Consider the following 24,991-nt stretch of genomic DNA (forward strand, 5'->3'; position numbering starts at 1 on the left):
GATTTCATTTAATATGTGTAAAACCTCTTGGGAGGGAATGGGGTAGGGTTTTGTTTGCTCTTAATGTGTTTTAAAAATACTTAATATTTACTAGGAGGACTGCCATCTGTAGTCACAGGCTTTAATTAGGTTTCCTTCCTTGAAATTTGTAGCAAGCATTTGCACAAATTTAAATCCTGGTTTCCTTGTCAAAATTTTAAAACCCATTGTCAGTTGCAAAATAGAACCCTTGCAAAAAAGATCCCACACCTTTGGTGCCTGTTCTCAAAACCCATTATTCGCAGGGCTTGCATAGTATTTGGGCACAATTTGTACAGAACCTCAGAATCTGAGTTAGGACCTCAGGACCATCCATTTGGGACCTAAACCTAACCAAGAATCTCAAACCCAACCCAACTAAATTCCAATGAGAAGGTACCACCTCTCTCTCAAGACAGCCATTATGCTTTTGAACAGCTTGGGTAGGAAATCTTCCTTTTTACAGTGCCCAAAATCATCTTTTCTACAATGTCAGCCCCTCTGGAACCAAGGAGAACAAATTAAATCCTTATACATGACAGCCCTTCAAATGCTTGAAGATAGATTTGTGTTCACATCCCTGGCCAATCCCCAAGCCTTTTCTACTCCATATTATTAAAAATTCTTTGGTTCCTTCAATCAGTTCTTATATGGCAAAGCCTCAAGGCCTTTTATCATCATTGTAGCTCTCCTGGAAGCTTTCAGCATCCTTACTAAAAGGAAACAGGTGGCTACCTGTTTTAAACAGCATAACTTCTCTTCCTAAAATATGGTCCAAGGTAATACCAAGTAGTAACTTCTAGAGATATAGGAATTTGGATGCAGTATTGGGTAATGGTTAAGAAGAGAGAGTAGTTTCTGTGCCCTCCTCCACATATATTCATAACATTTTTTTTTAAATAGAGAGTTTTAGGCCTGTTTAATGGCCTAATACTATTTAATAGTTTATGTGATTCCATTCCCTTTTCCCGTTAAGGAAAACAGTTTTCTGGTCTAAAAATGCCAGGAAGGTCACAGTCATTTATTTTACTCTAAGTAGATTTCAAAGTTTGTGTCAGGGCATAATCCTATGTGTTTTTATACTGGAACATTTCTGAATCAATTCAAATAATGAAAAATATCCCAATTGTAAGTTTTTTCTTCATGCATAAAACATTTGTGATTTTGCCTCAGTCTTATCTGGCTGTTGGTTAATACCGATTTCATTAAGAAGACCTACTTCATAAATGCTAGTATGAAGTAAGATTGTCATAGGATCATACATAGATAGCTCTAACACAGTCACTTTAAAGAAAAGCAAGTTGAAACTTTAAGTTACTTTCATGTTTGTCTTTTTCTACACATTTCATAGGAACTTAATACTAGAAGGGCCCCTAATGGGTCATTTAATCTAGCTTATTTTACGGTACTATTCCAGATTACCTAAAGAAAATTGTTTTCTATCTCCAGGAAGTGTGATTTCATAACCTCTATCTGTATTAACAACCCCTAAGGTGAAGTTTTTGTGTATACATTTTCTCACAATTTAAACTTTTTTTTTCAAATTATATCTTCTGGAAATATAAAATTCTATTTGCCCTCATTCTTTTGTAATCTTTCACATTCCCAAAGACTTTAGGTTGTCCCTCAGAGTCTTTAGTCTGAAGTTATACATCATTTCCTATGCTTAATGACTCATAATATCTGAGTGTTAGACAAACTTGACTTTAATTGGTTAATGAGATACACGGAGAAAGTTAGAAAGTATCACCATAAGAGTTTATGAACCAAAGTCTAAAATATGTATGATCTGATAGATTTAAAAAATGCATATTCTTATTAATTTATATATTTGATTTAAAAATATATTTATATGTTTTATTTATTTTTATATATTTTTCTTTCTTAAAATGTATATTAAAGTTTGTTTCAAAATGAAGTTCCATTTATTTTTATGCACTTCAACAAACACTAACTTGCTTGCTGTATATAGATTACTGAACTAGAATGCTAGGTAAGGCATCAAAATGATTAAGAATGAGATCCCTCTCCTTGAAGCTTAAGACTGATTTAGTGGAAAGAAATACAATGTGTATACAAATAGTAATAATATTTCTAAATCATTTTAAATAATTAAAAATTATATTGTATATAAAGAAATAAAGGTACATTCTCTGCTTTAAGTTATGTTTGTGAAGCCTTGTGGTCAGTAAACTCTTCAAATTTGTATCATGTGCTTAATGAAGATATATCTAATAGTAGTTGATTACATGACCTGTTTGTGTAAATTAAGACTCAAGAAATTGACTCCTTGGTATGACATCATGAAACTTAGGGGAGAGGAACATACAAAGCAATGAAAGAAAACCATGTCTGATTTACTATAGTAATTGAAACCCACCCACCCCACCCCCAAATCCATTACAAGTCAAGAAAATATGAAAGGCAGCACAGGTAATTTATTAAATCTAATCCTTGGTAAAGAGCTTTAAAATTTTAAGGAAAATTACACAAAAGGCAGCCTATTAATGTTATGTGAAATTAATATTATGTGAATTGCCAATAAATCTAGATACTTGTTTTCAATTAATTTTGAGCCAAAAAAAATGAGAATGAAGTATGGTGCTATCATAACTATTTATATTTGAAATTGAACTGATTCAAATTTTTATTCTTAAAATTAATCTTGATGTCTATATTGCTTTCATAGGGTCATAGTGATATTTTATTAGAAAGGGAAGATGTAACATTAAGTCTTTAACTGAGATGTGCCTGTCCATCATAAGCACTAATATAATCACCATAATGGTGGCGTGTTTGGTCACAAGAAAGGTAATATGGTATAGTAGAAGAGAGAGTGGAATCTTGGAGTCAGAAAGCCTGGGGTTCAATTCTGTGGTTTGCTGTTTATTTGCTTGGGGAGAATACTTCATCTCCTGAGTTTTTCTTCATCTGTAGAATAGGTGTGATAATGGCTGCCCTACCAAGTTACAGACTTGTTCAGAGTATATCAAATGTGGTAATATATATAGAAGTGTGTTAGCTGTAAATACTAAGCAAATAAAAAGTGTTATCATTAATTAGATTTAAGTCCTTAAGTACACTTTAAAATTTGTTATGGTTAATTGGAATTTATTAATATGTCATTATACCATTTAGAAGCTTAATTAAGTTAGTTTAAAAAGTAAATTTTGCCTGCTATTAAAAGTTTTCTTTTTCTTAGGTGATCAGAGGATTGCTGAAATTTTGGCCAAAAACATGCAGCCAGAAGGAGGTAAATCTTAGAAAATATATTTTGACTCAATAAAGTTTGTGTTTATTTTAATAAAAACATCCATCCCCTCCCCCCCATAGCTGTATCTTCTCATTAGCTAGTCTTGGATTAGTTTCAATATTTCAATATTCAATATTCAATTTCCATAAAAATATCCATTTAGGATTTGTATTTCTATACCCCTCTATTTGGACATAGAATTCAAACTTTTTTTTTCCAATAGGTGAATGCTGTCAGTGGTATAATTTCCAATTTTTTATTGTTTCTTTTTCTCATAGGTGATGTTTTTAGGAGAAATTGAGGAAATCTTAGATGTAATAGAGCCAACACAGTTCAAGAAAATTGAAGAGCCTCTCTTTAAGCAGATATCCAAGTGTGTGTCAAGTTCTCATTTCCAGGTTTGGTAGCCTATTTTCAGTGAATCTATTTCATTTAAAAATTGGTCTTTTTTGTTTTCTTGTTCTAACCTTGCAAAATATCTGTTTCAGGTTGCAGAAAGGGCATTGTACTTCTGGAATAATGAATATATTCTTAGTTTGATTGAGGAAAATATTGATAAAATTCTTCCAATCATGTTTGCCAGTTTATACAAAATTTCCAAAGAACACTGGAATCCGTATGTATTTCTTTTTATACTTTATCTCATTCGGCCTCTAAATTTTACTTAACCTAATCAAGTTTGGTAGTCCTCTAAGCACAGCCTGTCCTAGTCATTCCTTTCATCCCCTTGCACTCATCTTTGTAAAATTTTGTATATTATTATGTATGTCTGTTTTTAACGTGTGTTGGTTGTCATTCTAGCTGTAATTATAATCTCCGTGAGGGCAGGGATTATCTCATACTTTCTAAGGTCACAGCATCATGGATTTAATGGTGAAAGGAGATCATTTAGTCCAACTTCTTCATTTTCCAGATGAGGAAACTGAGGCCATAGGAAAAGATTTGCAAGGTCTAAGGTCACACAGCTAGTAATAAGCAGAGCTAGGATTTGAAACCAGATGATCTGAGGGAAGAAGCATGATAGAGTAGAAAGGTCCCTGGAGTTTAAGTCAGAGGATCTGGTTTAGACACTGGCTCTGCCAATCACCTGTGTGACCCTGGGCAAGTCATTTCATCTATCGGAGTCTCTTTCCTCATCTGTGAAACTGGGATTTTTAGGTCCAAGAGACTGGATGAGACGGTATATAAGGTCACATGCAACTCTTTGGTCTATGATCCCCTCACTCCAAATCCAATATTCTCTCCACTATAGTTAGTAGGAGATCAATAAATACTCAAGCTTGATGGATGGATGGACCCATGGTCTCTTTATTGAGGGTGCTTATCTCTTCAAAGTGAAAAATTTTATTAATCTATTCAAAGCACAAAAACCATAATCACTTTGAATTGATTTTATGTAGGCTCTTGCTCTAGAAGCAATACTACCTTAGTATCAAAGCTAAGTCCTGGCCACTAAAAGTCCCAAGATTGACAATTAGGTCTCTCGTTTATCGTATAGTAAACTTCTTCACTGCAGGAACCCTTGCAATGCTGTTGCTTTCTTCTTATCATCTGCCTTGTGGGTCAGAATGATAGCATCATAGCTAGGGGGCACTTTTAACTCTCCCCTTCCACCTTTATTCCTGGAAATGCAGTGTCTCAAACAGAGTGAAACATAGAGCAGAAATGAAAATAACCATGCTTAATTCAACCAAATGACCTGTCAACATCAGTAACAACAGATCTGGATTCTTTTGTTCTAGGACCATTGTAGCACTAGTATACAATGTGTTGAAAACATTAATGGAGATGAATGGCAAGCTTTTTGATGATCTTACGAGCTCATACAAAGCTGAAAGACAAAGGTATTTATTACTTTAAATGACTTGAGTGTCCGTGGTCGGGGTCCCCGGTGTTTCATATTGAAAATATCCATGTGCTATTTAATCCTGACCAAAATGAGAAGTGACTTCATGAAGATATATTTTAGAGTATCTATTGAAAAGTTAATTGTATTTTGAGCTTTACACTAAATAAAACTATCCAAACAGTACCCACAAATCATCTTCACGTGTGCTATCTCTTTTTAATAGATTTATGCTAAGCAGATATAGCAAAATTTTGTCATATCTTGGAAGAGACATTATATAACTTCAGTAGTATAGGTCAGCATTTCTCCAGACTAATTTGGCTACAGAACACTTGGGTTTAAAATACAGGATGGAATGCCCCTTTTTTATTGTTCTGCTTTGTATAAGGAAATGCTTGTTTTCTTTGATAATTACTAAGTTCAGAATTTGAAAAAAAATATAAAAATAAAAACTGTGATGAACCCATGAATGCCAGTCCAGGAATACTGTAGAGGATGGCATTTCCCAAAGGCAAAGGGGTCTGTGGAAGAATTCTGGTCCAAAGTAGAAGAAATAAGGCCTATTTTCTAACCCCAAAATCTCCACAAGTAATATTTTTGATCCAGATATAGCATTATTGTTTTTGGAAGAAAAACTATAATTATAAATGCCTTTTCACATTGTACAGACCATTATGGTTTTATGAAACAGGCATAGATGAATACTGGTAATCATCAATAATGTTTTTATATACATTGCCCAAATCTTCCATTCACCTAATACTGACCACAAATATATACAGCTAAATAAAATGTGTCCAGAAAGCTAGTATCCATCTATACTTTCCTATGGATGATGTACTTTTTATAATTTTTTCCTCAATCATGTTAAACAATTTTTAACTTTTTTTTAGTTTTGAGGTCCAGATTCTATTGCTCCCCGCTCCCTGAGACAGTAAGCAATCTGATATAGGTTATACATGTGCAACCGTGTAAAGCATTTCTGTATTAGCTATTTTGTACAACAAGACTCCAGGAAGGAAGGGAAAGGAAAGGGGAAAAAAGTGAAAAATAGTATGTTTCAGTCTGCATTCAGACAATATCAGTTCTTTCTCTGGAGATGGGTAGCATGTTTCATGATGATTATTTTTAAAATGGTGTTTGTTTTCATTGACCCTTAGAATTTCAGTTGGAAGACACTTCAGAGGTCATTTAATTCAATTTGTATCTTAGCAGGAGTTACTTTTACAACATGTCAAGTGAATGGTCATGCAGCGTCCGCCTACAAATCTCCACATTTAGTGGCAGCCTAACCTACTTTGGGGCATTTTAATCGTTAAGACATTTTTCTTCATGTCAAGCTGGCTGCTTCTCTGCTATTTCACCTCAATCTGACTTCTGCCCACTGGGCAAGTAAGACAAGCCTGATCCTTCTCCAGGTGATAGCACTTGGGCTGCTTGAAGATGATGCTGTTCAGTTGTTTCAGTCATATCTAGTCTTCTCTGGGGTTTTACCTGGCTGATACTGGATACTGAAAGATATTGGAGTGGTCTGCCCTTTTCTTCTTTAGCTCATTTTACAGCTGAGGAAACTGAGGCAAACAGGGTTAAGTGACTCGCCCAGGGTCATATACCTTAGTAAGTGTCTGCGTCGGTATTTGAACTCAGGAAGGTGAATCTTCCTGACTCCAGGCCTTGTGCTCTGTGCACTATGGCCCCTACCTGATAATACCTAAGCCCATTAAGTCTTCTCTTCCCCAATCTAAGAATCCTCAGTACCTTTAACTGATGCTTGTATGGCCTGGTTTCTTGTCCCTTTTCTGTCAAGGATGCCTGTCTGAATGTGCAGCCACTTGTGAATATTCTCCCTAAAATAAGGTAACTGGAAGAGCACTTATGTTCAGTGGAAATGTGAGATTCCAGAGCAGTATTATAGGATGAGAATATTTCTCCCTCTGGAGCCTCTGCTTCTATGAATACAACCTAGTTTTTGACCGCCATGTGTCATTGTTGAGTCATTGAGTTTCTGATCCATTAGAACCTCCAGGCCTTTCCTATGTGACCCATTGATTTGGCGTCTTATATATTTTAAAACTAAGTGTACATTTATCTTTATGAAATATCATTTTACAAAATTTTCCCATTGTAGCCTAAAATCTTTGGAGATTATGATTTTTGTCATCCAGTGTGCCAGCTCTTTTCCTGAGCTTTGGGTCGTCTCAGGCTCGTTAAGCTCACGTGCCATCAGCCAAGTCATTTATGAAAAGGTCAAACTGACCAGGGCCAAGGGGCAGACGCTTGAAGTATTTCTCTAGAAAATCTCCTTTCAGATGGACATTGATCCACTAATCACCAGACCAGGTCTCACCATCAATATCTCTTGGCCTTGGCATCCCCTTGATCTACCAGTCTAGTAACATCATTACCTTTTGTTAAGGATTGGTTCGGCATGATAGAAAATCATAGCTTTAGAGCTTGAAGAAATTTTATCTCAACCTAGTTTAACTCTTAAGTTTAGAAATGAAGAAACTGAGGCACAGAGAAATTAAGTAATGTGTTCTCAATGAAACCATAGTGACTCTTTTTTTTTTACTGATGATTTAATGTTTTCCCCCAATCACTTGTAAAAATAATTTTTTTAACATTCATTTTTAAAAATTTTGAATTCCATATTCTCTCCCTCATTCCCATACTGGCTCCTAATGATCACCTCTTTCTTCAGGGCTTACAAACCATCCCTCCTGTATGTTCTAGAATTTAGATAGGAATCAAAGTCAGACACGTGATAATTTAAAGAAACTATTTCTCCCCCTTTCTCAGTTGCAGTAATTTAATACTTTCTTCTCTCAAAAAAACCTTTATTTTTAGCATTCTTTTTTAAAATTTTGAGTTCCAATTTCTCTCCCTCCTTCCCACCCATTGAGAAGGCAAGCAATATGATATCAGTCATACAGTCATGCAAAACACATTTCCACACTAGCAAAAACAAAGCAAGAAAAAGAAAAAGTAGGCTTCAGTCTTCAGTCATACTTCATTAGTTCTCTCTCTGGAAGTAGATGGCATTTTTTTCCATTGGTCCTTTGGGATTGTCTTGGATCATTGTCTTGATCAGAGTACCTAAGTCTTTCACAGTTGATCATTGTTACAATATCCCTGTTACCATGTATGAAGTTGTCCTCGTTCTGCATCAGTTCGTACAAGTCTTTCCATGTTCTGAAAGTATCCTGCTCACTGTTTCTTATAGCACCGTGATGTTCTATCACATTCATATACCACAATTTGTTCAGCCATTCGCCAATTGATGGGCATCCTCTCAATTTCCAGTTCTTTGCCACCACAAAAAGAACTGCTATAAATACTTTTTGTACACATAAATCCTTTTCCTTTTTCTTCAATCTCTTTGGGATATAGACCTAGTAGTACTATTACTGGGTCAAAGGGTATGCCTGATTTTATAGCCCTTTGGGCATTAGTTCTCTAATCGATAGTGATTTCGAGCATTTTTTTCCCATTTGACTATTAATTGTTTTGATTTCTTCTTCTGAAGACTGCCTGTTCATACCCTTTGATCATTACAATAACTTACTTTCTAAGGTTTTTCAGAGATCACCAAAAATAGTTCAGCAATAACATCTAAATCTTTTGCTTTAAGGTCATTGAGAGCAGCTTTTACTGTGTACTCCTTTATGTTGCCTTTCAATTCTCTGTGAACCATTTTTGTTGTCCTTCCGAGTCTGAAAACCATTATTCTTAGTAGAAAGAACAGACACAAAATTAGGTCTTTGAGTATTTTTGCATTCTTTTTCCATTATCATTGATCCATCAACTCCCAGTAGCTGTCTAGTCTTTTCTTTGATCTTTCTCTTTCCCTCATGATAACTTCCAGAAAAATACTTTTCATTTAGAGTTTTGGTGCTCCTGCCATTCTTATAAGACCATCCCACTCTTTTGTTATTTGTTTCTAACTCCTTTACCTTGCATCCATCTTTTCCACATGTCTTTTAGAACTCTAGGTTGGTCATTAAGTTCCCTTTAGAAGCACATCAATCTCTTTAGACAGTTCCCCCATTTCTTCTTCATCAGAATTATTTGTGTTATGTCATCAGAATTTTGTTACTCAGAGTGGACCCATCCTTCTTCACCTGACATCTTCTGAGGCCCTGTGTTTTTCATGATTTTAAAAATAAAACTTTTCCATCATCTAGGAGGTACAAACATGATTATATTCAACGTTTCCTTATTTGTTAGTGACTCTAGGACAGCATGCTCACTTTTATTCTCATTATTTTTGCTTTGGCCCCTAATGTCTCCTCACTGGCCAGAAACACCAGAATAAGACCTCCCCGCTTCATTGCTTCCCTCACCTTCTGAAGCCTGAAATTATCAACAAGGCAAATCATCTCTCAATTGCTTTGCTTTTTTTTTTCTAAGCAGAAAAAGAGATCTAGATGATATCCAGACAATTAAAGCTTTCCCATCACTACTACCGGCCTTATTCTCTTTGTTTTTCATTGATCTTTTGGACCACCTTCCATTTCTTCCTTCCAGCTGGATGTCTTGTAATATACTCACCCCACAACGTTGCTTCTGTCTCTCCATCATCTGTGCTTTCCACCATGCTTAGTGGGGGATATTTTTGCTTCTGAACTGTTCTTGCACAGTTGTTTGTAATTGACTTCACGAATCAAGTTACAACAAAGACAATATTTTGAAGTCAGCACTATTTTTTATTGGGAAGGTGGAACTCATATATGTCATTGGCTCTGAATCAACCAGTCAGCAAGTATTTATGAAATGCCTGCTATATGTCAGGCACTGGGGTTACAAAGAAAGCCAAAATCGGCCCCTGCATTTAAGGAGCTAACAGTCTAGTGGGAGAGACAACATGCAAATAACTATATGCAAACGAGTTATAGACAGGATAAATTGGTCAGTAGATAAGCATTTCCTATGTAGAAAAGACAGTCAAGTCTCATAAGTCGTTACCTCCAAGGCTTCGTTTTGGGGCTATAAAAATGAGAGGAGGAGTGCACATACTGGTTTGTTGCTTGAGATGAGGCAGATGCATCTTATTTGGGAAATAATAGGAATCGAAAGCTTTCATCAAAGTATGGGTTAGTGAATGTGGATGAAGGCTGTTCTCCCCATCAATGTTATGATGCATGCTAGGTTTCTCTTAGCCCTGGTCTAAACACTTCTGATTGCAATTGTTTTCGATCTTTTCTGCAGAGAGAAAAAAAAGGAATTGGAACGTGAAGAATTATGGAAAAAATTGGAGGAGCTAAAGTTAAAGAAAGCTTTGACTGAAAAGCATAACAGTACTCGCAGTGTGCACAATGCACTCAACAGTACAAGTGCCAAATAAACGAAATGATGATGACTTCTGCTTGAAAGGCAGACTTTTTGTACACACTTTTTTGAAATATGTAAAAATTTGCAAAGGAAAAACCTCAACAGTATAATGTAATTAAAAGGCCAATTTTTTTTTTCTGGCATCTGTAAATGAAAAATTTGTGGACTAAACATAGCCATATGTTACATCATGACCACAGTATATTGTAACTTTTTTGTCTAATCATTGATTTATTGTGTCACTTCTGAGGTTTCACAGAAATGAATGAATTTTTATTATCCATGATACGAGTGAGATAATTATGGGAGTGGTGAGAATTATGACTTGAATTTTTTTTGATTGTGTTGCATCGCACATAGATGTAGTAGTCTGCTCTGTACATTTTTTAAATGTGCTTTTCACTTTGCTGCACACCTTGGTTGAGTTCTAGGAAAGGCAATATTTCCTAAAATAAAACTAAGGCACAATCCTTCCTTTCCTTTTTCCTTCCAATAACACAAAGGGAGGAATAGCCTAGCTTGCCCTTTTACCTTTTGTCCTTAAAGATATTACTGTATTCTGGAATTTGAGTGAAAAACTTAAAATTTCCAGGAAAAAAAAATTGTGATATTTTTAAAGCACAAGTTAGAAATAAAAGCTGGGAAAATAAACCAAAATTCTCCAGAATGTTCCTCATGGTCAGCTGGAGAACATCCCCCTTTACCTGCCATCCCATTAATGACATTCACTGGTCAGCAGGCAGCTTCATAGAAGAGCGATGATGACGTGATCTCTGACATTACCTCTCATTCATTCCTCCTCTCTCCTTCCCCCATGAAGCACAGGGCTGAAGGCAGGGCCTCTGGAGCCCTTCCTCCATCCCTCTCTCCATCTTTTCCCCCTCCCCCCACTGATGGAGGCTTTGGGTCATTCAGTGTGGGGATGCAGAGCTCTAATGATCACTGCCTGGCTTTATTTAAAAGAAATGCAGTACGCTTCCTGAATAGAAGACTCAAGAAACTGATTCTAGGGGGCCTTGTACATTTTTACTTGATCAGATATTTCTCACATCTTTTGTTATCAGAGTACCATTCCAATCTCTTGCGGTTGCATAGAAAGCTGTTTTGTAATGGAAGATCTTCACTGAGGGATTGAGCAGCATTTAATAAAGTCTATGTTTGTAGTTTGTCGTATTCTTTCTTTGTCTTCTGACCACCAGGCTCTAGAAATATCACCGATGGAATTATCCAGCAAGGTTCACTTGCTAAAATAACTGAACACAAGTAAGAAGCTTACCCTGGTGTAAAGGCAATGATGGAGCCTGTAGGTATACATGCTGTTTACCAAAACACGAAGGTGAGTGTTACAGCCAGTAGTGATCGGCAGCCGTCAGCTGGAGCTTACCCTGGTGTAAAGGCAATGATGGAGCCCGTAGGGATACGTGCCGTTTACCAAAATGTGAAGGTGAGTATTATAGCCTGTAGTAACTGGCAGCTGTCAGCTGGAGCTTACTCTGGTGGATTGGTTTGTAGGAAATTTTAAAATCCTACATTGGCCTCCCCAGCATATCACATGGCCCATGGGAACTTAAAGAATACCAACTAATTCGAAAATTAGTCTTCATAGAATAGACACAGAAAGATCCGTTGTAGTACAAACCATTGCTCTCCTGTTAGCACAGATTGTTTTTGGAAGAAGTCAAATTTTTTGGAGTTAACTGCCTCAGCTATCCATTCTCTTGCCAGGCTTTCTTAACTACAAGTCTGTGAACCTAGGTGAGCCAGAGGAAGAGGGTGTCAGGCCTGGAGTCAGGAAGACTTGAGTTCAACTACGGCCTCAGGAAGTTGCTAGCTGTGTGACCTTGGCCAAGTCACTTCACCTCTGCCTAATTTTCCTTAACTGCAAAATGAGGATGATAATAATAGCACCTACTCCCCAGGGTTGTTGCATCAACTAAGATAATAATTGTAAATTGCTTAGCACAATGCCTGGCCCCTAGTAAGTGCTGTATAAATGTTTATTAGCTATTGTTTCTGTTTTGATATTTTGATAACTATTCTTCACTATAATTGGTTTTCTCTGTAATCCTATGTATTTTACTTGACTCATTTAAAAGGCAGTAGCTAGGTGACACTGGATAAAACACAGGGCCTGGAGTCAGGAAGCCCCAAGTTCACATCCAGTCTCACACTTGTTCTAGCCGTGTGACCCTGGGCAAGTCACTTAACCTCCATCTGCCTTAGATTCTTTCACTGTAAAATGAGGACAATTATAGTACTTACCCCACTGGGATGTGTGAGGATTAAATGCGATAGTATTTGTAAAGCACTCAGCCCAGTGCTTGGCCCATAAAGGCACTTAATGAATACTTGTTTCCTTTCTGCTAAAACATTGAGAAAGAGTTTGTGACACAAAAAAAGGCTAAGAACCCCTTTACCCATAAAAGTAGCCATCCTTTCTTTGTGGACTCTGGGTTATTTCCCTTGGGTGCTAAGGATCCTGCCTTTTCTTGCAGAAGCAGCCTTCTCTGAAGTATTCTTGACCATGGCTGGCATCCTCCCCTAGAGTGTGCTCGTTGGCCCAGAACAAGGTCTTTCTAGATTCCCATTCCCTCATTCGAATCCCAGCCACATCACTTATGAGCTTGTGTGATCCCAGGCAAGTAACTTCTCTGAATCTCCATTTTTCACAGTTTAGCAACGTCTGGCACAGAGTAGGTGCTGTATAAATAAATTTCTCTTCTGTCCTCTCCTCTTTTTCCAATCTGCAAAATAGGAATAATATACCACTGCCCCCTTGTTGTGAGGAGAGCTCTTTGTAAACTTTTAAAATGCCGTTACTCAGAGTGCTTTAACTAAAGATACCAATTTAATGCCAGCCAGCACTAACTATACTGACAGTAAGATTCAATGAGCGACTCCCAATCAAGAAGTGTGGGTGAAGGAGAGGGGCCAGCAGCAGCAGCTGCCTTCCAAGAGAAAGAAGGGTAGGCAGGCAGCCTTATCCTTCTGCCTGCTGGGAGGCTCCCTTTCTATAAAGGTTCTATTTTAGGCTAAGTAATAGGAGTACTTTTTTTTTTTCACTTGAAGAGTGGGACTACAGTACAGGCTTTGGCTTGGCTATGTAGCTAATTATTTTAACAGTATTTTTCTTTAAATAGCTAAAGATGCTTGTATCCTTTTCTGATTCTCCAAAGTTTATTCTGTCAAAATGCATTTTAAAGGGTCTCTGTGAACTTTCTATGATATAGGCAACACAGTTCAGGGTGGCCTTCGAAGTATGTTTTTATTAAGTTTTAAGCAACACTAAAGTAACCCGTCATCTTTAAAAGATATTTATTTCTAAAATACCTCTAAATGAGGCTACTTTTAGTCCCATTAATGTAAGCTTTCACAAGTGTTTTTTGAAATAAATTGTATGCTTGGCTCTGCATTTGCCCTAGAACAAGATGTGAGGAGAAAGCATCACTGGGATTGTTTTCTCATGCTTTTGTGGAGGGGAAAAATTGCAAGGGACAGTTTCTTTTGGATGGGCTTCCTTAGTCAAAGGCAGAATTCTTCCTTCCCTGATGGACACAGAACAAATGTGCCTCAATTACCAACTTGGAACACCCTCCCCCCTGCTGCCCCCCACCATTTTAAGAGCAGCAGCATAGTGTTGAAACTGCTGTTATAATTGGATCCATGATTGCTTATGCAACTGGAAGACTTCAAGAAATCCTGCAGCCGTTGTCTACCTGTTTGTAAAGTTCATTTCTCTGGCACCGGGGGCAGCTGATGGCACAGCGTATACAGCACTAGACCTAGAGTCAGGAAGTCAAATCCAGCCCTTAGATACTTAGTAGCTGGCCGACCCTAGGCAAGACACTTAACCTCTGTCTGCCTCAGTCTCCTCAGCCATAAAACGAGGATCATAATAGCACCTACCTTCCCACAGTTGTGAGGATCAGATGAGATATTTGCAAAGTATTGAGCACAGGGCCTGGCACATAGGTGCCATTAAATGCTTCTTGCCTTCCCCCGCTAAGTACTGAGACCCATCCCACTGGAATAGAAGCATTAAAAGTCACAGACCAGACCAGTAAGGGGAATCTTAAACTGGTGGAACCATGAAGGGTACAAAGAGTTAGCACAGTTCATTTGTAGAGCCTTAATGGGGGCCAGCTTGAACAGGAGGCCACTGTCACTTCCCTTGTGTGCCCCTTCCCACCACTACGCACCGCCCCCCTTCCCATGTTCCTTCCCTCTTGACATGGAGGGACTGCAGCTGAACTGAGAACCGGATTATTTTGGAAGGGTAAAAGTGTTAAATATTTCTCTCTTCCTCCTCAGCATAGAAATTCTGGCACATTTTTTACTTTTAGAGAAGTCACAAGATGAAGGAGCAGTTTCAGCAAATGCATTTAGGCTAAAAAGCCTGCTTAGACCTTCCCCCCTCCCCCCATCTGGGCTGGCTTCCTCCCCATGACATTTGTTCTCCCCACTACCTGTCCTCATGTCAAATAGAACTGGTTTTTTCAAGCTTTTGTGTGGTTATTGATGTATAACACTCAGCCAATTAAGTGAAGGGCCATTCAGGAGACATTTAATCACTCATTTCAAGTAGCTTTAAAAGATGTTATGTTACTTCATATTCCACATGAAAAAGCCTGGCAGCTGCTGACAGTCTCACGCTGATGGGAGATAATGCACTTGTACTACAGGGCAATGCATAGACTCAGGGTGGGTGCCAGACCCCAAGCTCTCCTAACTGCTGCCCCGGTGGATGCGGAGAAAAGTCTGATTTCCTAGGAGCACCATAACCATCTTAAGTAAAAGATCCGCAGTTCACCTGGGAGGCTCTTAAAGCAGCTGTGTTTCCTCAAAACCATAGAAGAATGTTGAAGTGAATCTCAAACACAGAGAAAGATATATCACAGCATCTTACACAGTTGATTGGTCAAGCTTCCTGGACTCCCACCCCTGATCTGCATGTTGGTCCAATTTTTTAAATGGTTCATTAATAACTTAAACATTTAAATAACTTTATGAGTTGCAGTTGGACCTGTCCTGAGCTCCAGTCAGCCTCTTCCTGGGCCACGTCAGGAGGGTCATTTTTCCAAACCATCACTTTTAAGCATGACAAATATTCATTCGGGCAAATGCAGAATTAGTGGTGACTGGCCAGCTTTGTCGCACACAGCTGGGGTGTTAGCATCCATCAAGTTCATGGTTCTACCCAGTGTATAAGTGATGTCCAGCACAGATGCATTCAGCTGATGTGGTTGGTTGCTTGACCCTTCCTTTTCAGGTATCGTTTTCGGATTTTGATCATCCACTTCACACTTAGTTTGGCAAACTCTGCTGCCTTGAATAACGCTAAGAAGGCCCCACAAAGAAGAGCAATTGTATTCCAAGGGTTGGCAGTGATGATCTGAAAAACAGAAATTCATTTAGTTTTTTTTTTGGTTGTTTTTTAGTCGTATCCAGCTCTTTGTGACCCCATTTGGGGTTTTTTGGGCAGAGATATTTCCTTTTTCCATTTCCTTCTCCAATTCATTTTACAGATGAGGAAACTGAGGCAAATAGGGTTAACTGACTTGTCCAGGGTCACACAGGTATCAAGGCCACATTTGAACTCAGACCCACACACAGATTCGAATTTAGGCTTTCCTGATGCCAGGCCTGGCACCTTATCTACTATACCACCTTGCTGCCCCAATGTAAGATTAATTCAATTTTTTAATTTAGTTCTGCAATACTCATTATTTCCCATTAAGTAAGGGCCTCTCTTTGAATACTTTCCTGAAAAGACGGTACCAATCCAATAAGTTAAGATCACCATTCCTATTTTTTCCTTTGCTTTTTTTTTCCCTTGGTGTGTTTCCTCTCAACATTCTGCAACTCATACTTGGCACTTTAGCCATGATGGTCCACTGATTTTGTTAGAATCTGTCTGCCTTACGTATTCCTGTCTCCAAGCTTTTACTTACACCGCGTCCCTCACCTAGAATGTCCTTTCCTCCTTTGCATCTCCAGAGCCTTCCCATCCTTCAAGGCCAAGCTCAGGGGTGCGGAACCTGTGGCCTCAAGGCCACATTTGGCCCCCACTCAGTCCTCAAGTGTGGCCCTTCGACTGAATCCAACCTTCATAGAACAAATCCCCTTAATGAAAGGATTTGTTCTGTAAAACTTGGACTCAGTCAAAAGGCTGAACCTGAGGACCTAGAAAGGCCACATGTTCCTCACCCCTGGCCTAGCTCAAATCCCATCCCCTTGGTGGATATCCCATTTCCCTTACCTATGCCTCTTTCAAACTCCTACTCTATGTACCTAATTATACAATGAACTTCTGGAACTTTTTGTATACTGTCTTGTACAGTGTTGGAATACCTGTACCACTCTGTCTCTACACAGATCCTATATATAAGCAGTCTTTGACACCAATTGTGGCTCTAATACATAGTGTGGGAAATAGACAAAAGCACCTGCATTCACTCTGGGAGTAGAGTACATCCATGATACATGGTCTTTGCTGGAACTCACACCCATGAAACTTATCCACTGGAGATATCCCTGAGGAGAGAGCCCTCTGCTACCACATCAGGACAACTGAGTGACTGGATTGTAAACCAGCTCTGCCTCTGAGGTGTGCTGTTGTGAGGTCAATACAAGGTGGTTTGAGCCTTTTGTAAAGCTGGCCCATGACTCAGGCTCAACATTTTTGAGCTCAAAGGGATACTGGCATTTATCTAGGTTCAATGGTTAGCAAATTTTCTGCAATAATGTAACGCTTCATTTTGAAGAAAACTTTAAAATCCTTAGAGTAAAATTGTATTATGCAGGGTGTCCTAAAAGTCTTAGTTGAAAGCTTAAATAACTTCAAAAGTATAAATGTTATAAACTTTAAAAAAATTTGACAAGTAAATCATCTAAAGTTTCAAGATATGAACGTTTCTTAGTAAATTCAACTTAACCAAAATCTTGTGCTGTATGTGGTTCTGGATGATCTTCGAACTCTATAAAAACTCATCAGCTGCTGGTCAGTAACTGAAAAGAGATTGCATTTGTAATCATGGCCATTAAGAGGGGCAGCTAGGTGGCCCTGTGGATACAGCACCCGCCCAGCAGGCAGAAGGCTCTGAGTTCAAATCTATCCTCAGGCACTTGACACTTACTAGCTATGTGACCTGGGCAAAAAATTGGACACATAGGCAACAGTTTTGATGTAACCCCACAAGAAAAATATCAGGTGATTGAGGTGACCAAGAGAGAGGACCCCCTCTACTAAGCCCCTGGTCTAAGGCTGAGAAACTGTCAACGCACAATGAGAGGGTGTCCTATGTTATTAAATTTAAATAAACTTCCAAATGATATTTAAAATTTGTGGGGCAGCTAGGTGGCGCAGTGAATAGAGCACTGGCCCTGGAGTCAGGAGGACCTGAGTTCAAATCCAGCCTCAGACACTTCACACACATACTAGCTGTGTGACCTTGGGTAAGTCACTTAACCCCAATTGCCCTGCTAAAAAAACAAAAATAAAAATTGTAACATTTATACTTCCCGAAGCTATTAAAGCTTAAACTGCATTAAGACATTTGGGACACCTTATTTAAAAAAAAAAACTAATGGTAAGGCCACCTATTACTGTTACAAATAAGATTGATTTTAAAAAATAAATTTTAGTCTGAATAACAACTACAATTTAGTGAGAATGATTGCTTTTCAATAAATTGCTTTCTAATTTGGAATAATACTTGGTGAAATAGCTCACCTTATATGATCCAACCAATTTTCATTTTCCCCTTAAGCCAGTATTTAGTATTTGGAAGAAACTGTCTCAGTTTACAATACTTTTGCTTAAATTTTAAAGTCATCTGAACCAGGCATGGAACTACTTTTTAAAATTTGGTTAACAGAATGAATCAAGATCACTAGGAGCAAATCTGATAACCAGCATTTCTTCTCTGTGGCATCATGAATAAAGAACCAGTCTTCCTTCTGGGAGGACCAGCTTACAAGTTCTGCCTCAGACACACAAGGCTGTGTGACCCTGGGCAAGTCATTTTGCCCTCAGTGCACTAGGCAACACTTAGATAAGACTGTAAGTTACCAAGAAGGTGATGACCTGCATAGGTTAGGAGTTTCTTCACACAGGAGTTCCCTGTGCCAATGAAATTACAGGTCTAGGCTTTATCCTGCATGTGGGATTTGGTATCCAAACCCCGTTCTCAGATGGTTATTCAATTTTGGTTATATATGACTTGCTTTCTATCTTTCCAAACTTCCCAAACTTGCCCCAATTATTCATGACTTGGTTCCAAAAATAATCATAGATTTTTTAAAAAAATGCATATAAACACCCCAATTGTTTTTCACACCTTCTGCCAAGATATCGACCTACATGATATGCCATCAGGCACATTCATTGTTTCTAGACCAATAAGATGCCAACTTCTCCGTCAAGCATCTATTTTGATTAAGGGATGACTTTCTGCCTCGGCTGAAGGCATACGATGTTACACCATGCTCAAACAATCCAGGGAAGCAGAGAGGTCTGTCGTGGGTCCTTGTCTGCTCTAACAACTGTTTTCTTTGGGGACTGCTCTGAGAATTGATCTGTTCTCATCTAGCTAACACTTGGGTGAAGTCACAACCACTCTGGACAGCCAGGTGGTAGGTACAGCGGATAAAGTACTGGGCTTGGATTTAGGAAAAGTCCAATAAATTCCTCTCAGATACTTCCTAGCTGTGTCATCCTGGGCGAGTTACTTAACCTTGATGTACCTCAGTTTCTTCTGCCTGTAAAATGGGGATAATACTACTTATCTCTCAGTGTTGTTATGAGGATCAGTGGGATAATACATGTAAAACATCTTGTACACTTTTAAGATTTATTATTATTATTATTATTATGGTTATTTGCTCATAAGTAAACCAGGAAGATGATGATACTCTCTACTTCACAAAGTAGTGAAGAGAATCAGATGAAACTTGGTATGTAAAAAGCTTTGTAAATCGTATACCACCATATAAATGTAAGTTATCGCCCCCCTTAGGGTGTAAGCTCCTCGTGTGTAGGAATTGTTTGACTCATTCTATTTGAATCCCCAGAATCTAGCGTGGTACCTCTGACACAACGTAAGTGCTTAATAAATACTTCTTCGTGGACTGGTCTAGTCAAACCCCCTCGCTTTGCAAATGGTAAAATAAGACAGAGATGCCATGATGGTGATAGCACTTATGTAACACATGAAGTTTGCAAAATACCTTACATGTGCTGTATTATTGTTTTTAGATGCTAACTTCAGCTCCTGTTGGATGGAAAAACTAGTAAAAAAAATATTATTATTGGGTATTATTATTACACCCATTTTACAGAGAAGGATACTAAGGTATACTGAGGTTAAGTGACTTGTCCAGGGTCACCCAGTTAGTAAGTGTCTGAGGTCAAATTTGAACTCAAGATGAGTCATCCTTACTGTAGGCCTGGTGCTCTGTGCACTATGGTGCCACCTAGTGTCCCCAACTAGTGAGTGAGGCCTGACACTTGTAGCTATAAGGCAAAAGGTGATTGAACTTGGGTCTTCCTGGCTCCAGGTTCACCTCTCCATCCATCCCACCACCTAGTTGCCGCCAAAGGTCACACGCTAGGCAATCATCCAGACTTCTTCGCCACAATACCACCCCTGACGAGGGGGCACTGATTTTCATAATCTCTTATTTAAGGAAAAGTTTGCCTTTTGCTACCTTCCTGGCCACTTTACTCAATTATTTGTACTTTTCTGCTCTGGCTGCCTATGGCAATAGTCCCTTTGGATTTTTTTAAAACTAGTTTTTTCTAGATTACATCCAATAGGAATGAGCTAAAGTTTGCATATAAAAAATACGAAATGAGGACATTTTGCCCAAGGAAAGGAAGCCGCATCCCACACCGTAGAGGGAGGGAGCTAACCAGCTAATTACAAACATTACTTACATCTTGGACTTTCTGAATGAAGGGATCTTTCCACTCAAAGACCACAAAGAACAACTGCACACTTTTTTCTGCTTCTGGCCTCTGGTCAATGTAGTTCACCACACTTGTCTGGAAGGAGAGAAAGCAGAGTTACCATCCTCACTGTGCAACGCCCCTCCTTCAGACCCTCCTCCCTTCCCTTCCTACTTCACCGCACACCATCAGACCCAGGAAAGTCCAACAAAAGGATTCAAAGTCTGCATCTGCTGGCTCTCCCCATCTCTCCCAGGCCACACATGCTGGGACATGGGTCCAATCCCACTGCTGATCAGAGAAGCTTTGACCTGCGTTTCTGACCTGGACTGTTAGGCCCCTCCCTAGAAAATGTGGTTCCCTCTTCTCCTCCTTCCCTATTACCGGGAGCTCACAATACTGATACTGTATGTACATAGTGTAGTCACCTATTTGGTGTAACCCATTGCAACTTAGCACTCCTGAGCTCAGGGCCAAGAGACAGCCGGGACCCTGAAAGCAGGGATTACAGGACAGCACCATGCCGGGCTAAAATCTGCATTTCTAAGGCACACCTATCACTACAGTCACGCAGTTGTGGCCCAGTCTCAGAAATTCCAACTCATCAAGTTCATCTGTTGCTTCAGTCCCTGTACTCACAACAAACCCACCCTGGACCAAACCTTCATCAACTCTTCCCTAAATGCAGTATTGTAGTCTCTTAATGGGCCTCTGCCAGTCAGTCAACATTTATAAGAGTTTACTATGTGTCAGATATTACTATGTGTCAGATACTATGTGTCAGATATTGGTAGATATTCCTACATGTCAGTTACTATGTGTTGGATATTGTCAGATATTACTATGTGTCAGATATTGTCAGATACTATGTGTCAAGGAAAGCAAAAACAAAGTTGCTGACCCTCAAAGAGCTCACATTCTAATGGAGGAGAGGTAATGTGCAAATAACTCCCACACAACATACAGACAGTATGAATGGAAAGGAGGCTCAGAGGGAAGGCACTAGCATTGGGGGGTGGAGGGGAGGGAGAAGGTGTTGGTTGGTAGGAGGCTTCTTGCAGGAGGAAGCATCTGAGCTGAGCTTTGAAAGAAGCCAGAGAAGCCAGGAAGGAGAGATGTGGAGGGAGAGCATTCCAGGCATAGGAGACAGCCAATGAAAAAGCATGGAGTTGGGAAATGGGTGTCTTGCGCAAGAAATAGCCCAGGTCAGTGTTACTGATGCAAAGGTGAGTCAAGTGTCGCATCTCCATCCAATCCATCTTCCACATAGCTGCAAAACTATGATGAAAAACTGGTTTTCCTAAGAGACAGGTCGGACTACATCATTCTCTTGTTGAAGGATCTTTAGTTGTTCCTCATTGACTCAAGAACAAAATACGTTCTGCCGTTTGACATTGAAAGCTCCCAGGATTTGGCTTGAGTCTTTTAGTCCAAGCTGATTATGCTCTACTTCAGACTTTAACTTACTTCCCAAAGCTTAGCACTGTGTCTGACACAAAGTGGGCCCTTGAATGCTTGTTGACTCTATATTCATTCTACATTACATAATCATACATTCTACATTATTCTATATATTCTCAACATCCCAGCCAAACTGGCCTAATTGCTATCTCTCATACACAACAGTCCATCTCCTGCCTCCATGTGCCTTTGCCTTGGCTGTGCCCCCTGTTGGGAATAAATATTTTACCTCTATTTTTTTGGAACCTGTAGGGGCCTTCAAAGCTCAGTTTAAGTGCCATTTCCTTCAAAGAGCTTTTACTGGTTTCCTCTACTTTGAACAGCATTTCTATCCCTGTATTTTTTTTAAGTTTTATTGATGCATTGTTTCTTTCTAATTTGTATCATATCTCTCTCATGAGGATTTTGGTATCCAAGATGTGTAAATTATATACATATATATGTATATATAAAACATCCATTCCTCAAAAGATAAGTAGTCAAAGGATATGAACAAACATTTCTCAAAAGCGGAAATGCAAAGTGTTCACAACCATATGAAAGAATGCTCCAAATCACTAATAATAAGAGAATTGCAAATGAAAACCCTTCATACTCTGAAGATTGGCAAGAAGGAAAAAAATGTTAATGCTAAGACAGTCCCCAGATACAACAAAACATTTATAGCAAAGAAATGGAGATAAAGGAGAATGGCAGAATAAATTGTGGTAAATGAATATAATAGAACAGGGGTGGGAACCTGCATCCTCGAGGGGACTTGCTCTGTGAAGGTTGGATTCAGCCAAAGGGCCACACTTGAGGACCTAGAGGGCCACATGGGGCCTCAGGGCTACAGGTTCCCCACCCCTGTAATAGAATATGACTGTGCTGTAAGCAATGATAAATGTGATGGATACAGAGAAGTACGGAAAGAGCAACATGAACTGGTGCAGAGTGAAGTAAGCAGAGCCAAAAAAACCAATACATGTGGTGACTACAATGTAAATAGAAAGAACCCTAACACACACACCCAAAAGTGAATGTAGCAAAACTATAAAGCTCCAGCATGACTTGAATGAAGAGATAAAAGAGGACACTTCCAACCCACCCCCTCCTGGAGGTGGAAGGTCCAGAGGTGTAACATATACCTTCAATCCATTGATATGTTATGCTGCTTCCCCACCCCCCTTCATTTCCTTTTTTTTTTTTTTTTGATCTCTAAAAAAATACTGTTTGGGGATATAGGGAAAAGATACTGGGGAAAACCATGATGTAAAAAACTAAAGACATTAATAAGAACTTACTTAAAATTATAACCTTTGCTTTTACATCACCTTCATTTGCAAATAAATCCCACCCAATTTTCCACACATCAGGCCATTCCTTTTAAGAATAAGTGAGAAAAAAGGCAATTCAGAAAAATGAACCAATACATCAAGTGAGCCTGACAATATATGCAATATTCTATACCCACAATTCCCCACCCTCTGCAAAGAAGGAAGGACAAATGAAGGACATTTTCTTATCTCTCCATCAAGGGCTTGCTCTTTAAGAGGTTTGAGACCTCTCAAGGGTACCAGACTGTTACTAGTTTTTGATGACCATGATAACAAATGGTCAGCTTTAGACATCAGTAGAGAAATGCACACGGTCACCCACGAGGGGTCTCCTATCATTTCCATATTCCCGGTGCTGAAAGGAGCCTAGAATCAACTACCTCCTGTCGGAACTCCACCGCTTCCCGTCCATCCTCTTCTTTTGTTTTCACAAGTGACATCTTGACCCAGGTCCGGAAACCCCCAGAGAATTTCCAGCTGGAATAGGCACTCTCACAGTCCTGCATGAAGCGTACTTTGTCTGGGCTTGAGAGGAAGGGGAAGGGTGAGATAGGAGAAAAGGACATGCTTATTTATAGAATTAAAGAATAGGAAAGATCGTGGCAATCATCTCATTCAAATTTCCCCATCCCACCTTCCAGAGAAGGAAGTTGTGTAACTAGCCCAGGATCACTGAGCAGCAAAGCCAGGTTCTGATTCCTAGTTGCTCTGCAGTCCTGAGAGGAAAATGTAAGCAGCTAGACCCAACATCCTATATCCACTCCAGAGAAATTCCTTCTCTAGAACTTGCTACCTTCCAAGGCAGGCTGTTTCATTTCTGGATAGTTCTGTTAAGAAGTTTTTCCTTACATCAACCATGGTACAGTGGAAAAATGCTGAATTTGGAATTAGAGGATCTCATTTTGTGTCCTGAGTCTCCCTCCTACCTGCATGACCTGTAAAAATGAAGGGATTGAACTACATGTCTTCTAAGGTCCCTTCAAATAAAATCCATGATCCTAAGCCTAAATTTGCCTCTGCCAGATCCACCCACTGCTCTCAGTACAGCCCTCTGGGGCCAAACAAAATAAGTTTAATTTCTTTTCCATATGACAGCTCGGGTCTCTGCCAAGTCTTCTCTTTTCTTCTTTTGATTACACATGCCCTGTGTTTTTTTTTTTTTTCAGCTGATCCTCATATGACACGATCTCAGGACCTGTCATCATCCTGTCTCCTACATGTCTCACTACTCCTTTGCAAACTCTTTGGCTAAATCTGTTCTATCCACTATGTAGGTATACTCCAGAGCACTGTCTTAGAATGTCCCCTCTTTATGCCCTTTCTCAGTGATCTCATTAGCTTCCAGGGGTTTAGTTATCATGTCCACCCAGATGACTCTCAGATCTACATATCTCACTCTTGTCTCTCCTAAACTCTAATTCCGTATCTCCAGCTTCCTGCTGGACATCTTTACCTACACAGCACAGAATCCCAGAGGGCTAATGATGAAATATGCTACCTGATTCATGACAGACTCAAGTTGTGGAATGTGAGACATTCTCAGATACAGTCATTGTGGGATTTTATTGTGCTTGACTATGTATATTTGTCACTAAGGTTTTCTTTTTCTTTTTTCTCAGCTTGGGCAGGGGAGAGAAATGGGAAGAGCTAGGAATTGAGTTGCCCCTCCCAAAAAAAAGGAAAGAAAGGAGGGTTATTGAAACATGTCTTTGAAATGCACAAAAGAGAACAGAAGGGAAGCCAGAAGGAATCGCGGACAAGGACAGCTTTGAAAATAACATGTAAAACTTATGTATTTCAAAAGAAATAAGTTG

The 24,991-nt window shown here is 39.1% G+C and overlaps 2 protein-coding genes across 2 annotated transcripts in view; one reads left to right on the forward strand and one right to left on the reverse strand.

Moving 5' to 3' along the window:
• Positions 1-11,614, forward strand: part of PPP2R5A (protein phosphatase 2 regulatory subunit B'alpha) — an 85,984-nt gene extending 74,370 nt beyond the window's left edge. The window contains exons 9-13 of the mRNA XM_036753697.1: positions 3,221-3,271; positions 3,550-3,669; positions 3,760-3,887; positions 5,014-5,115; positions 10,329-11,614. Of these exons, the coding sequence (XP_036609592.1) occupies positions 3,221-3,271; positions 3,550-3,669; positions 3,760-3,887; positions 5,014-5,115; positions 10,329-10,464 (537 nt within the window). The 3' untranslated portion in view covers positions 10,465-11,614. The remainder of the gene's footprint in view (positions 1-3,220; positions 3,272-3,549; positions 3,670-3,759; positions 3,888-5,013; positions 5,116-10,328) is intronic.
• Positions 11,615-14,993: 3,379 nt separating this feature from the next.
• The window catches only part of PACC1 (proton activated chloride channel 1), a 36,934-nt gene continuing 26,936 nt past the window's right edge, over positions 14,994-24,991 (reverse strand). The window contains 3 exon segments of the mRNA XM_036753387.1: positions 14,994-15,843; positions 20,389-20,496; positions 23,558-23,702. Of these exon segments, the coding sequence (XP_036609282.1) occupies positions 15,682-15,843; positions 20,389-20,496; positions 23,558-23,702 (415 nt within the window). The 3' untranslated portion in view covers positions 14,994-15,681.

Source organism: Trichosurus vulpecula, chromosome 4, assembly GCF_011100635.1.
Source record: "Trichosurus vulpecula isolate mTriVul1 chromosome 4, mTriVul1.pri, whole genome shotgun sequence".
NCBI lineage: Eukaryota > Metazoa > Chordata > Mammalia > Diprotodontia > Phalangeridae > Trichosurus > Trichosurus vulpecula.